The sequence below is a fragment of the Artemia sp. Qi Xiang Cuo genome, chromosome 19, assembly GCF_049724085.1.
Source record: "Artemia sp. Qi Xiang Cuo chromosome 19, ASM4972408v1, whole genome shotgun sequence".
Taxonomy (NCBI): Eukaryota; Metazoa; Arthropoda; class Branchiopoda; order Anostraca; family Artemiidae; genus Artemia; species Artemia sp. Qi Xiang Cuo.
The window spans coordinates 8,063,381-8,076,920 of NC_142812.1; the positions used below are offsets into that span (position 1 = coordinate 8,063,381).

General features: G+C 35.8%; 1 protein-coding gene across 2 annotated transcripts in view; it reads left to right on the forward strand.

Annotated features, from left to right (window-relative positions):
- The window catches only part of LOC148940454 (phospholipid-transporting ATPase VA), a 204,545-nt gene that overhangs the window by 146,870 nt on the left and 44,135 nt on the right, over positions 1-13,540 (forward strand). Inside the window, exons 13-15 of one of the 2 annotated variants that reach the window (XM_089105629.1) lie at positions 3,606-3,827; positions 9,509-9,751; positions 12,674-12,827. In XM_089105629.1, the coding sequence (XP_088961755.1) occupies positions 3,606-3,827; positions 9,509-9,751; positions 12,674-12,827 (619 nt within the window). The remainder of the gene's footprint in view (positions 1-3,605; positions 3,828-9,508; positions 9,752-12,673; positions 12,828-13,540) is intronic. The other variant, XM_089105630.1, reaches the window with a different exon arrangement.

Below are 13,540 nucleotides of genomic sequence, written 5' to 3' on the forward strand. Positions count from 1 at the left end.
TCGGGTCTGCTGATTCTTAACATGTGCCCAATTTTGAAATCAAATCAGTAGTTTCCGAGTTATCGTCATTTTCACCATCATGGGTCGTACTCTTTTCTGTATGCTGAGGTAGTAGATGCGCTTAGGGTATCTTTCATGGCTAAATCGAGTATGCTGAGTCTGAAAATGTGCTATCTTTTGATATCCAATAATCCGTTACTGAGTTATCATCACTTTCATCATCGCCGGGTGTAGACTGTCTTTCATACATCTGCATTACAAACTCTGGTTCACCTTAATGTGCAAATGACGGCTTTGGTCTGAATGAATGGACCATTTGTGGGTTTAAAAACGCGACTCGAAATACTTCACATTGCTAGCAGGTCTAACGAAGAAAACAAATAAATTCATATGGCACGTACTTGTTAAAGAAAAAACATATGAGAAGAAAACCATTAACATACAATTTACCTTTAATAAGTGCTGTTTTCTTTTATAAATGTCTTCATATCATGACATACGTACATGTAAAATACATGCAGTCAAACTGCAGCCTCTTCAGTCGTTTGTACATAGGCTGCAAGGGTGGAGGGGCAGACCTTACCGACTTTTTCAAGCACGAAACCCAGCCTTTTCCACCTTCCATCTCCGAGTACGGCATGCTACGGTTTGGAAAAAAATCTGACATAGTTGACTGTTTGACGGCAGAGCTTGAAGAGCCACTGCCCAGCAGTCTCCTAGCCGTCGACTCAATTGTACTAGAAGGGTCTGTTCTAGTACACCTCATCGTCCCTAAGCCTGGAATTAGTTTCGGTGAATACGCTTGCTCGAAATTCGCTACTTACATTAGAAAGCAACAGTCCCAAACGGACACTCAAAGGATTGATCTCCTCTTTGACATCTACACTCACGACAGCCTATAAAACGGAGCGCGTGAAAACAGGAACTTTGTCTTACGCCGTGAAAATCAGAAACCGAACCCCCGTTCCTCCGATGAGCAGGCGTGACTTTTCGAAATTAACTGAGAACAAGAGTCGACTCTTCCATTTTTTGGTGACTATGGTAGTCCAGGAATTGCAGGACTTCCTTGTAGTGGCCCACTGGAGACACAGTTATTTTAACGCGCGATATCGCTTTTCGCGAAGGCCTAGTACTTACCAACCACGAAGAAGGTTAAACATGAGTGCTGCTTCATGCCTTCCATCAGGTCCAGTGTAACTATAACTTCATAGCCACCAAAACCTTAGATTCTGATGTAATTGTGATTGCAACAGCTCTGTTCCAGCAACTTTAGATTGAAAATCTGTTTGTCATCTATGGACCTTGAGCAAAGACGAAAATACTGCCCATTCTCGATATTACTCATCGTCTAGGACCTGACAGGTCTCGCAGTCTTTTCTTTTTGCATGCCTTCTCTGGATGCCATACGATTTTCTCTTTTGCTTTTCATCGAAAGCATGGTGTTTGGAAGACCCGAAAATCTGTGGAATCCATTCTTTCGACTTTCGTTAATCGGAGTACATCAGGAGCCCCACTCCTAGATTATCGCTTTACAGACATCCAGCGATTCGTCGTCGTTCTTTACGAAAAAAAGCGGCTTGTCTGAAGTGAACAGTCTGCGGAGGAGCTTTTCCCATGAAAAACAGCCGGAACGGAAAGACTGCCCCCAACAACGATGCTCTTGAGCAGAATACCTAACGCACGTACTTGCAGGCCCAGATATGGGCATCATCGCATTGCCCGGAACTTTCCCCACTGGATCCAGGTTTATGCGGCTGTGTGAAGCATGACAGAGGCTGGGAGCCTTTCTGGACTAATCTTCCTGAGGCAGCGACAATTTGCAAAGAACTACTGAAACGTGGCTGCAAAAAAAGTGCAAAAACAGGTGCAAATGTGCAAAAGCTTCTCTTAAATGCACAGATCTCTGTTCTTGCAAGGGTTGTGATAATCAGTACAATCAGTAGTGCACTTTTTGTAGCTTTAATTGTCAGAAGCCGATTTCGAGCTTTATCCTGTCCATGAGAACCTTATTATCTTTTTTTAGAAATCATTGTGATAAAACAAGTCGAAATCGACTATTTCATTCCTATGATCCATGTGATTGTTTAACTATTTTGAAATACCTGAAGTAGTTTAGTATTCTACATTTTATCATCAAATAGTATGTTTCTTACGTCCGAAGTTCCTTAAGTCAAGCTGTCTCAGTTGAATAAGTGATTTTTTTTTTACTGAATGCTCATTGAGGAGATCTGAAACGGTAATTAACTACTTACAAGTCAAAAACGTATGATCTCCTTCGGAATATTATAGGGAGGGTATGGTTCTTGCTAGAGTATGCCATAGAAACCGTGGTTATGAAACTGGTAAATCCTGAACCAAGAATCCGGTTGCAAAAAATAACCACATTTTTGGAATCGAGAGACTCAAATTATTCAGAAAAGAGATCTTAAACTCGGTCATCGGTCATTCTAAAAATTCTCGTTTTTTTTCCTTCGCGTGGGAAAACGCAAAGTAGTGCGGAACAGCGAAGACAAATTTGAATTTGCAACTAAGTCGATTCTTAACATTTTCCGCAACATGTTCACCAGTTTTTATGCGATTACGATGAAAAATACAGTCATAAAGCAGAAATTACTCAGAAGTCCATGGAGCGTAGTGAGAAAAATGGTAATAACTCAATAACCAGGAGTCGGACGAAAAAAGTAAGCACATTTTTGGGATCAAGAGAGAAAAATTAGTCAGAAACTACCATCTGATCAGGAAAAATTTCCCACTCTGAAAGTCAGTTTTTTTCCCGCGCGGAAAAAACATAAAACGGTGCCATAATCGCGTCGGAAAATGTGGTTCTGTCCCCACTCAGATTCTTCATATTTTTCTGCACATGTCTGCCAAATTTCATGCTTTTACCATAAAATGCACAAACCTGACGCTTATGTACCTAACTATTGGCTTGGCCATTTCCTGAGAAGACCCAATGACCGTATCATTGAGCAAGTGCTTCTAGCTGCTCATCTGTTAGATTGGCGTAGATGTCTGGGCGGTTGATTGAAGAATTGGTGGGCAACTGTCAAAAACGACCTCGATTCCATTGGTGAATTTTGGAAGTTTGGCAGAAAGTGGGAGAACTGCTTGCTCTGGCTTGCTGAAGAGCTGGCACAAGATTGTGACAAATAAGAGTCAACCATACAAAGGATTCTAGATGCCGGATGGGGCGTTCACGTCTGGCCCTGCAGCAAGAATTAGTAAGTAGTGTGTTTAAGTGGATGTAACATGTTTATTTTGTAAAAATATGTCAGTATAGTTCAAACGTTATGGTATCCAAAACGATTCATCAGAGATTACTCTAATCTAGGCAATAGTAGGCCTACTTAAAATCACTTAAAAACAATTTTAATTGCTGCAAAAAATCTCTTCAATCTTCTTCGTTATTGGGGCCAATCCATCAAAGCCATCTATTGATCCATTTAATTGAAGATTCAGCAGGTGTTTAAAGCCATGCTAATAAACTTGGAAAATAACTATCGCCATACCAGACACTCGTTAAGCTCCCTGGCATTGCAAAACATGTTTCACAGACTAAGAATGCGTTTTTGTTTTGTCTGTGAGATAATTGATTAATTTTTCAGTTCGCACCATTGATGAGCAAATAATTGGTAAAACCCAGATTCAGGTGGATAACTATGCCAAACTAGGCCTTCGGACTCTTGTGATTGCTCGTCGAAATCTTTCTAAGAATGAATATGACAAATGGTTCCAGGAACATTTGATGGCTGAAATGGCAGTTGAAAGGAGGGAAACAGCAATTTCGGAGTCGTTTTCAAAAATCGAAGCGAATCTAGAATTATTAGGTAAGTTGATATTTTATATCGTATTGATATTATATTAATTTATATTATACGTTATATTATATTGATATCTTATATCTAAACTAAAAGGATCTGTCAGGTACCTCATAACTTAGCAAAGTCATGAAAATAAGACTTAAGATTTTGTGTTAGAATAGTTTTACAAGCATTGAAATGGGGAAAACAAATATATAAATTATGATGTGCAATTGAATAATGTGGTTTGCTTAAAGTCGGCTTAGCTAGTTTCTAAGCGCGAGGTACTGGGACATTTTTGGTCCCAACTATGGCCCGTGCCCCCACATATTGTGAAGCAGTTCATGTTATTGCTAGTTTTTCTTGAGGTCTACTTTTAAGGGGGGAAAACACTGGAATTAATATATGTAGTTGAATAATGTGGTTTACTTTCGGAACGCTATACATAAAGTTAAGTTAGGCAGTTTTGAATGCGAGCCACTGAAAACATTTGTTTTTTTTGTTTTTTTAAATCAAGGTTTGGTTCTTAAAAAACTGACTGCAAGAAGAGGTTGCATTATGCGACTGATGGCTCCTAATGTATGCAAGTCAATTGAGTCAGACCTCAAACTATGAAAAAGTGTTAATATGAAATTAATGCTTTTTAATTTCATTAATTCAATTGAAATTTATGTTAAATTCGTGTTAATGTTTTAAAACGAAATTAAAAAATGCATATTCAATTTTGTTTTCGAAAAATAATGGCATTAAAGTGTGCGCCAATTGTAGTTATTCATTAGTAATTTGTTTAATATCTGAATTAATCTGATCATCGGATGTGCTTATTACTGATTTCAGGAAATATGCACCTTTCAGAATAATTCATGAGAACGTTAATTGGGCAGTTAAGGTGAAAAGGAACATTAATAGGGGAATGATAGAAACCCTCTACCGTGATCAATTTTTTTTTTTTTTTTTTTTGGAATTGCTCTCAAAGATAACTTTTTTAATTTGAGATTTGTATAGTGGACAATCCCGTCCTTACATGAATAAGAGGGGTTTTTGTTAACAGATTTTCTGTAATCGGAAGGGTATTGTTAACGATTTTTTTTTTTTTTAATGTTTAATTTAATAAGAAATCCTGTTTACCGCTATAGATTTGCTAATTATAACTTTCACTCTAAATTATGTCTCGAAAACTCCATGACATAAGGATTAGGGTCTAGGAAAACTCATCTTGGTAAGGATTAGGGTCTAGGACCTGTGTACTATGCTTTCTAGATCCTTACCCTTACCAATAAAGTTTATAATACCTTAAACATCCTTTAACAAATCATAGATGCCAGTTTTAATGAAGATCCAATAAGAAGTTTTTATGGGTCTGGGTAACCCTTACCTCGCAAAAGGTCAGGTCGAGTATGGACCGCTAATGGTCGAGTATGGACCTTGTAAGGTCGAGTATGGACCATTCCGAGTATGACCTTGTAAAAGTCATAGCTTCATTTTTGCTTTGCTCAAACGATTTGTATTTCCACTAGTGCCTTTTTGTTTCTCGTAACATCAACAACAATACAACAAAAATATTGTTACAAGGATAATCAAAGTTAAAGAATAAGTGAGCCCAAAATCCCTAAATGGCTTGAGTGTCATTTGGGTTCTATTGAAAACAACATGTATTTTGAACAGTGTGGGTTTTGTTTGTCAAAACATCAGTAACAACAACAACAATAAATAAAATAACCATAATAATCAAGATGACTGAAGAACTGATTGTTTAGTGATTATGATACTAATTCCCTGGAATTTTAGCAATTTTGGGTTTTCTAAGTTATATTTAAACAGAGGAAATATTTAGAATATATTGTGTTTTCAATAAAGCAGACATGACGCTATGGTCTTTAGAAGCTTTATGATGTTCGGGGAAGCCTAGCTCTTGTTTTTGGTAGTTTCTCTTCGTTTTAAGTTGATTATATTATTTTATAATAATTTTGGTTTGTCTTAGGATTTACTTATTTTAATCTATAACAGTATCCTTTGACTTACTTACTACTATCCATTGTCTTTGTCATGTCATGTCATGTCATGACAATGTCATTGTCATTGTCATGTTTAGGATTAATTTTCATCCCGACAATGCAAAAGTGTCAGTTGTCTTTTTGATTGATGTGTGTTGGGGCCCTGGTCCTAATTATCAGGTAAATGTACAGCTTCTATAGATATATATATGTATAAAATAATTTCATTCTTAATAATAAGGATGATTTTACTTTAATCGAAGGTAGAACCTTCGACAATGAGAAAGAAAGGTCAGATCGCTATTGGGCATGGTGCAGCTAACTAATTTAGCGTTAAAGCGAAGAAATAGAACCAATAAATTGGGACGAGACATTCTTCTTCTGAATCTCTGTTAAATTCTCTGGCTGAGAGTACTTTCAGTTGCGCTTCAAATTTATTAGTTTTTTAAGCTTAAGTATGACCGAGAAAATATGTTGGCTTAACATTAATATTCTGTAGGAGTCATCATACGAACCGGCTGAATCACTTACCGTTTATTTTAATTAATGGATAATTCAATTTTAAATTGAATTTATTATACTTATTTAACTTATTTAATTTTATTTATTACTCTTATTTAATAGTGAATTTAATTTTAGGGTTTCGTTTGTTTGATTTGGGCGTGTCGGAGGCAACTTTATCTTTTCTGTGAAAGTATGTTTTTGAATTAATTCAACTAAGTTCCTCTAAGGTTAATGTGAGTTTACGTTGAAGTTGTTGAAGTTGACCCTTTGGTAAATTAAAGTGAGTTGTTTTCTATGCCCGCTGTTTGTTATTCCCTTACTTGGTTAATTTTGGGAAGAGAGGCTTTAGGTTGATCATAAAATATATATCGGAGGGTCCTCCCCCCTCTAACTGTAACAACGTCTATAATAAACTTTGCAGCATTTATAAGTCTCAAAATAGCTTATAGTGCTAAAGGATTTGTGACGGTTAAGTCTCCTTGTCCCATCTTCCTCGTTTCTTTCTTAAACAGTACCTAAAACCTATTAGGGGATTTAGGAAAAGTTTCTTTCCCCAACTTCATTCCTCAAGCCGTTTGTAAAATTTTGCAGATGTGATATTTCGATGGGCTGAAAGTTTCGGTATCATCCCGAGCCCTCTTTCCGAGATTTTTTAGATGTGGTGTTTTGAAAGTGTTATTGAATTAAAGTTTTTGGTTAATCTGTACCACCTCTTCCAAAAAACAGTTCGCCGTGTTCTTGCCTTCCCCCCTCCCTAAATCTCCCCTGGAAGTTTCAACTTGTTATCCCACGCCGTTCCCAAGATATTCCTCCCATCATTTTGACAACCTGGAAAAACATAGTATCTTTCGATGTACCTCGATATTTAACAGCATAGAGATTATAAGGTCCATAAAAGGTTACAGTGCAAAAACGTTTTTTAAATCATAAACAATAATTATTTGTCCCCTCTTCACTTCCCTCAACACAAAATATAAAGTCTCCTTTCCTCATCCTCCCCCTTCTGTTCCACTACAGCACCTTCAAGTTTGAACTTCAAACCCCAAGCTTTTGTCAAAATCTTGTTGATACACAGCGTCGATGACCTGGATACAGTCATTGTCTTTCGATTTACCATTTTCTTCTCCCCCAAATCAAAACTTCGTTTGGCGGGCTCAGGGAATACGGCAAATACTGGGACAGAGAGTATTGTCTATCGTCGAGCCATCAATTGCGGACAGACCTTCTTGACTTGCAATGTGAAACGAGCTCAAGTACAAGAAAGCAAATCAAAACTTGTCACTCTAAGACTCCCTGAAGATTTTAAATTGATCTCCAAAGCTGTTTCCGAGATACCACATATACTTTTAAAACTCTAGTGTATATAGCGTCTTTTGATGTACTCAGGCGCGCGACTCATATCCAGAGTCTACCCTTGGAAAACTCTGGGATATTGGTCTAGCGAACAACCCGTAAAAGGTTCCTAACTGACTGGAAAACACAGAACAAACATTACCGCACTTTCTACTGTAACATAACTGTGAACAATGGATAATTTCATGAGGGCCATTCCCATCCTGGGTGTGACGGTAATGTTGATCCTAGAGGCATACTTGTTTGACCTATCGATGCTTTTGAACAAAATTAACGTTTCAAAATTTGTATCCGGTATCAGAGGGTTTACGGGGAGAGTAGCAAGAGACGCCATAGGGTTTGGGAGGGAGGGCTGTCCGCCCCCAAGTCTCTTTCAGTCATTAAAAAAGAGGGCACTAGAACTTTTGAGTCTAAATCAATTGTTTCTAAAAAAAAAAAAAACTATTCGCAAAAAAAAGAGGAACATCTTTTGGACCCTTTTCTGGTCCTTTGTTGGGCCCTGTTTTGTAAGGGGCCATTTTTCTGATTTTGCTTCTGTATTAGGATGTCCTTAACCCGGTATTTAAGTATATAAGTTTCAAGCCAAGTTGTAAAAAAGCTTTTGGCCCATTTTCTCAGATCCACTATGAGGGGGGGGGACTTTTTGACCTTAATTTATATTTGATAGTTTCGGAATGAAAAAATGTTTCACTTTCTTCTATTTGCTTTTGGTATTCCGGAAACCAGATGAGCCAAGTTATTTGATTAGTTGAATAAAAACGTAATATATAGGAGATGAGAGTGATCTTCCTGTCGATTTGACCAGTATTTTGGAAAAAAAAGAGTTGGTTCTAGAGTTCTTAAACTTGTATTTTTTTAAGCAGTAGAAAATCACTTTGTATTTTATCATTTTTTCTTGCTATGAATCGTAAAATTTATTGTTGAGACTTGAATTTCAGACGAATTATAACTTTTGTAATTTCTGAGTGTTGCAGTAAGTTTCATTCCTCTGGCAAACCGATTGAAAGTAAAGAAACACATTTAACTAGTTCATTTGGCGTATTTATTTTCAATGTGGCAACACTGACAAAAATGTCGTACTGCCTTAAAAGTTCAGTTTAGACGAAATCAAATGGAAAGTCTTAAAAAATCGTCGTTTTCTGGTATGAATAAAAAGGTTGTAGTTTTAATGTCCTTGGTACTTAAATGCCATATTAGGGACTGTTTACTATATTGTGTGCTTAGAGAGTTTATTCATCATTTTATATGTGAGTCCTGAGATGAGTCCGGGGATATAGAAGCTTGTATTTTAATGTCCTTGGCACTTTTAGTGCCTGAGATGAGTCAACGGATAAAAAAGGTTGTATTTTAATGTCCTTGGCACTTTTAAGACCTGAGATGACTATAGGGATATTCTAGAGGTGAGTCCTGAGATGAGTCCAGGGATAAAAAAAGGTCATATTTTAATGTCCTTGGCACTTTTAAGACCTGAGACGAGTCCAGGGAAATTCTAGAGGTGAGTCCTGAGATGAGTCCAGGGATAAAAAAGATCGTATTTTAATGTCCTTGATACTTTTCAGACCTGAGATGAGTCCAGGGATATTATAGAGGTGAGTCCTAAGATGATTCCAGGGATAAAAAGGTCGTATTTTAATGTCCTTGGCACTTTTAAGACCTGAGATGAGTCCAGGGATAAGAAAGGTTGTATTTTAATGTCTTTGGCACTTTTAAGATCTGAGATGAGTCCAGTGATATTCTAGAGGTGAGTCCAGGGACAAAAAAGGTCGTATTTTAATGTCTTTGGTACTTTTAAGGCCATATTGGGAACTGTTTATTATAATATTTGCTTAGAGCGTTTATTCATTAGTTTATTTATAGGTGCCACTGGTGTAGAGGATAAGCTTCAGAAATTAGTCCCAGAGACTATCAGCAGTCTCCGGCAAGCAGGCATTGTCATGTGGGTCTTAACAGGTGATAAACAGGAAACAGCCATAAACATAGCATATTCATGCTCTCTCTTCTCAGAAAATATGGACATTCTGGCTATTAGTGGACGAGGCAAAGAAGCAGTAGGCGCTTCTATTAAAAGTCACCTTGAAGCAATACAGAGAGAGCAGAGAGGTAAGGGTTTGAATCAATATAGTTGATTCGTTGAATTAACTAGAGATATGCCCTATAGTATGGTTTGCTGATAAGAGGGGAATCTGGCGCTAGTGTTGAAAAAAAAAATCACCAACGCCATGTAGCCTCTGGTGTTTCTTGGCATTTTTGGTTTAATAATAAGACGAAATTAGTGTAATTGGCAAAATTAGTGTCTTATCTCAGCTTCTATAAAAACACAATTACGAAGTGACATTAGCAAAGAAACCCAAAACACTACGTTGGTCTTGATGACTTTTTTCCGCTCTAGCGCTGGCTTTCACTATTTTAAGTTACTCTTAGGAGTATGTGCTTGTAGGTGCCTAAGTTTTGTATCTACTGAATTAGTAGCCGAAGGAGAGGTGGCAGATCATATTTTGTTTTAGCATATTTTTGTGAGTTGTATCTTTTGTACTAGTAGATGACTAATAGTAGATGTTTTAGTAAATTTTGATGACTGGTTGTCACATTTTTTTTTGCACTTGATGACTGTTTGTTTTAGCATCACATCTTGTGATGCTAATCACATTTTGTTTTAGCATATTTTTGTGAGTTGTATCTTTTGTACTAGTAGATGACTTGTAGTAGATGTGTTAGTAAATTTCGATGACTGGTTGTCACATTTTTTTTTGTACTTGATGACTGTTTGTTTTAGCATCACATCTTGTGATGCTAATCACATTTTGTTTTAGCATATTTTTGTGAGTTGTATCTTTTGTACTAGTAGATGACTAGTAGTAGATGTGTTAGTAAATTTCGATGACTGGTTGTCACTTTTTTGTGTACTTGATGACTGTTTGTTTTAGCATCACATCTTGTGATGCTAATCACATTTTGTTTTAGCATATTTTTGTGAGTTGTATCTTTTGTACTAGTAGATGACTAGTAGTAGATGTGTTAGTAAATTTCGATGACTGGTTGTCACATTTTTTTTGTATTTGATGACTGTTTGTTTTAGCATCACATCTTGTGATGCTAATCACATTTTGTTTTAGCATATTTTTGTGAGTTGTATCTTTTGTACTAGTAGATGACTAGTAGTAGATGTGTTAGTAAATTTCGATGACTGGTTGTGACATTTTTTTGTACTTGATGACTGTTTGTTTTAGCATCACATCTTGTGATGCTAATCACATTTTGTTTTAGCATATTTTTGTGAGTTGTATCTTTTGTACTAGTAGATGACTTGTAGTAGATGTGTTAGTAAATTTCGATGACTGGTTGTCACATTTTTTTTTGTACTTGATGACTGTTTGTTTTAGCATCACATCTTGTGATGCTAATCACATTTTGTTTTAGCATATTTTTGTGAGTTGTATCTTTTGTACTAGTAGATGTGTTAGTAAATTTCGATGACTGGTTGTCACATTTTTTTTGTACTTGATGACTGATTTATGACAAGTTTGGAACAAATGTAGCTGTTCAGTTCTATGTAATCACTTCTTTACTTTTTCTTGAAAGTACTGCTGTTGCTGTTTTTTCCTGGGAAGAAAAGGACGAATAGCTCTTATTTAAGGAGGTTTAATGTTCGGTAAAGGGTTGAGTAAAGGTATTCGGTAAAGGGTAGTCTATGATTGATTATCAAATCTTTAAAACATGATTTGGGCAAATGATTGATGCCTATCAAAACTGTCTCTTCTGACGTTTCTTCAAAGCGTTCTTAAGTTTTATTGAGAAGAAAAAGGACAAAAAGTGATGAGCTACTCTTAACAAAAGTTTGAGTTTTCACGGAGGGGGAAGGGGGCTGAGTTTATTTCAGTGGAGGTTAATCAGGTCTTTAGGACTTGGACTCACGTCGTCTTGAAAGGCCAAGATCTTCACCATTTTACCAGATTTCTTTTTGAATTATTTGCCTGTTATATTGTGTGGTTTAACGAGATGTTCGTTGCAACTTTAGTTCCTTTTTAATGTGTAGTCAACAATCATGGTTTTTACTGTTCGTTTCAAGTAATTAACAAATAACTCATTTTAGATATTTATCAAAATAACTACAAATGATGACTAACTAATTTATTTGTATTCAGCAAATTTAATTAATATATTTTGTACACTATAATTGTTATTTTGAGAGTTTATTTAATTTTCGGGGAATTTACACTTCAAAATCTTGATTTTAAAAGTCTTGTTTTTTCTGTGACCCCTCACCCCTATTTCTTAGCTAATAGTTTTTTTGTTTTTACACTATTTTTTTCTTTTTTTCTTCATGGCTTTTTTTCTGTTTATTTCGCACCGAAGGTTGCTTAAAGAAGGGCCTTGCCAAAAAAAGACTACAACTGCAGTACATCTGCATCTCTTAATTTTTTTTTACCAGTTTATTATTTTTACTAATTTAAATTAAATTTATTTTAATTTATTAAATTAAAAACTAATTTAAACTAATTTAATTTAGAACTAATTTAATTTAAACTTTTATTATTTTACTGGCTTTTGGTCTTTGATCCTGATTGTACAATTTGAAGTTTTCTTCTGGGCTATAGGGTTAGCTTAGAAATGACTGGAGGCATGCACTTTTTAGATTATGTAAAAGGAGTTGAAACAGATGTTTCTATTAGAAACCACTTCTTTCTTGATTGAATTTAAGCTTCTCAAATTTGTGTAAAAAATACTATGGGCCTACTGCTAATGAGTATATTATGAATAAACATAAGCTATTGAATAAACAAAGAACAAATTGTAGGCAAATTTATAATACAAATTTTAAACGAATTAATACAGTAGTAAGGTCAATAAACAAACAATAATATGCAAAAGATATTTTTTTTGTCAGGAAATTATGTTTGGACATACTCTATTTTCTAGAATTTTTTCCATTAAATATACTGACAAGCAGGATGTAATAGTGCTTAGTGTGGTAGTAGTTATATCATAAAGTATCAAGCCCTTTTATGACTTTTTTTTTTAAAGATCTATCTTCAATTAAAGTACCTGAGAGGAGTCAGTCTAATCGGCAGTCTTCCAACTCCTATGAGGGAGTCCCTCCTGATGCCACATTCCAAAATTCAATATGCTCCACAGCTCCGTCCATGAAAGGGCTTGTCGTTGAAGGTAGTGCTTTAACGTAAGTAGCTTTTTTTCTCATTTCAAAATCATGCTTGCGATTATTCTCCCTCTGTTAGGAATAAATTGGCATTTGTAGCCAACGTTGGAAAAACGTTGTCAACCATAGCTGATGTCACGATACGTTGCAACGTTGCGTCGCGATAACCTTTATGACCATTTTCTGTTTTGATAAGTTCATCAAAAAAATTGAAGGACAAAGAGAAGTAAACGAAAGCTCCTCGTTGAGTTTTGACGTAATACCTTCAATTAGTTATTTTTTTCTTCTTTTTTTCCAAGAATACAATTCATTTATATGATGAGCAAATAAACGTTCAAATAAGTTCATTTATAATAAGGTGAAAACAGATACAAAAGTCTGGATATTTCGACCTCATATACAGCGGTCGTCATCAGCAGAAACACTAAAGTATTAGAATTAAAACTAACATATTTATACAGAACAAAATAATAACTTCCGGTTGTTGTTCGTCCCCATTTGTTCGTTAACGCTAAAAGACGTGCTGGTAACGTTGCCGACTGTAGCCGTCGTTGCGATATATCGTGACATCGAATCGCAATAACTTCTGTGATCCATTTCTCCTGTCTTTACAAGTCTTTAAAAAAGTATTGAAAGGTAAAAAGAAGTAAATGAAATATCTGCCGAAGAAAGAAATTTTGTGTTTTAGTGGACATGGAAAACGTTGGGAAACGTAGGTAACCCTGGAAAAACAT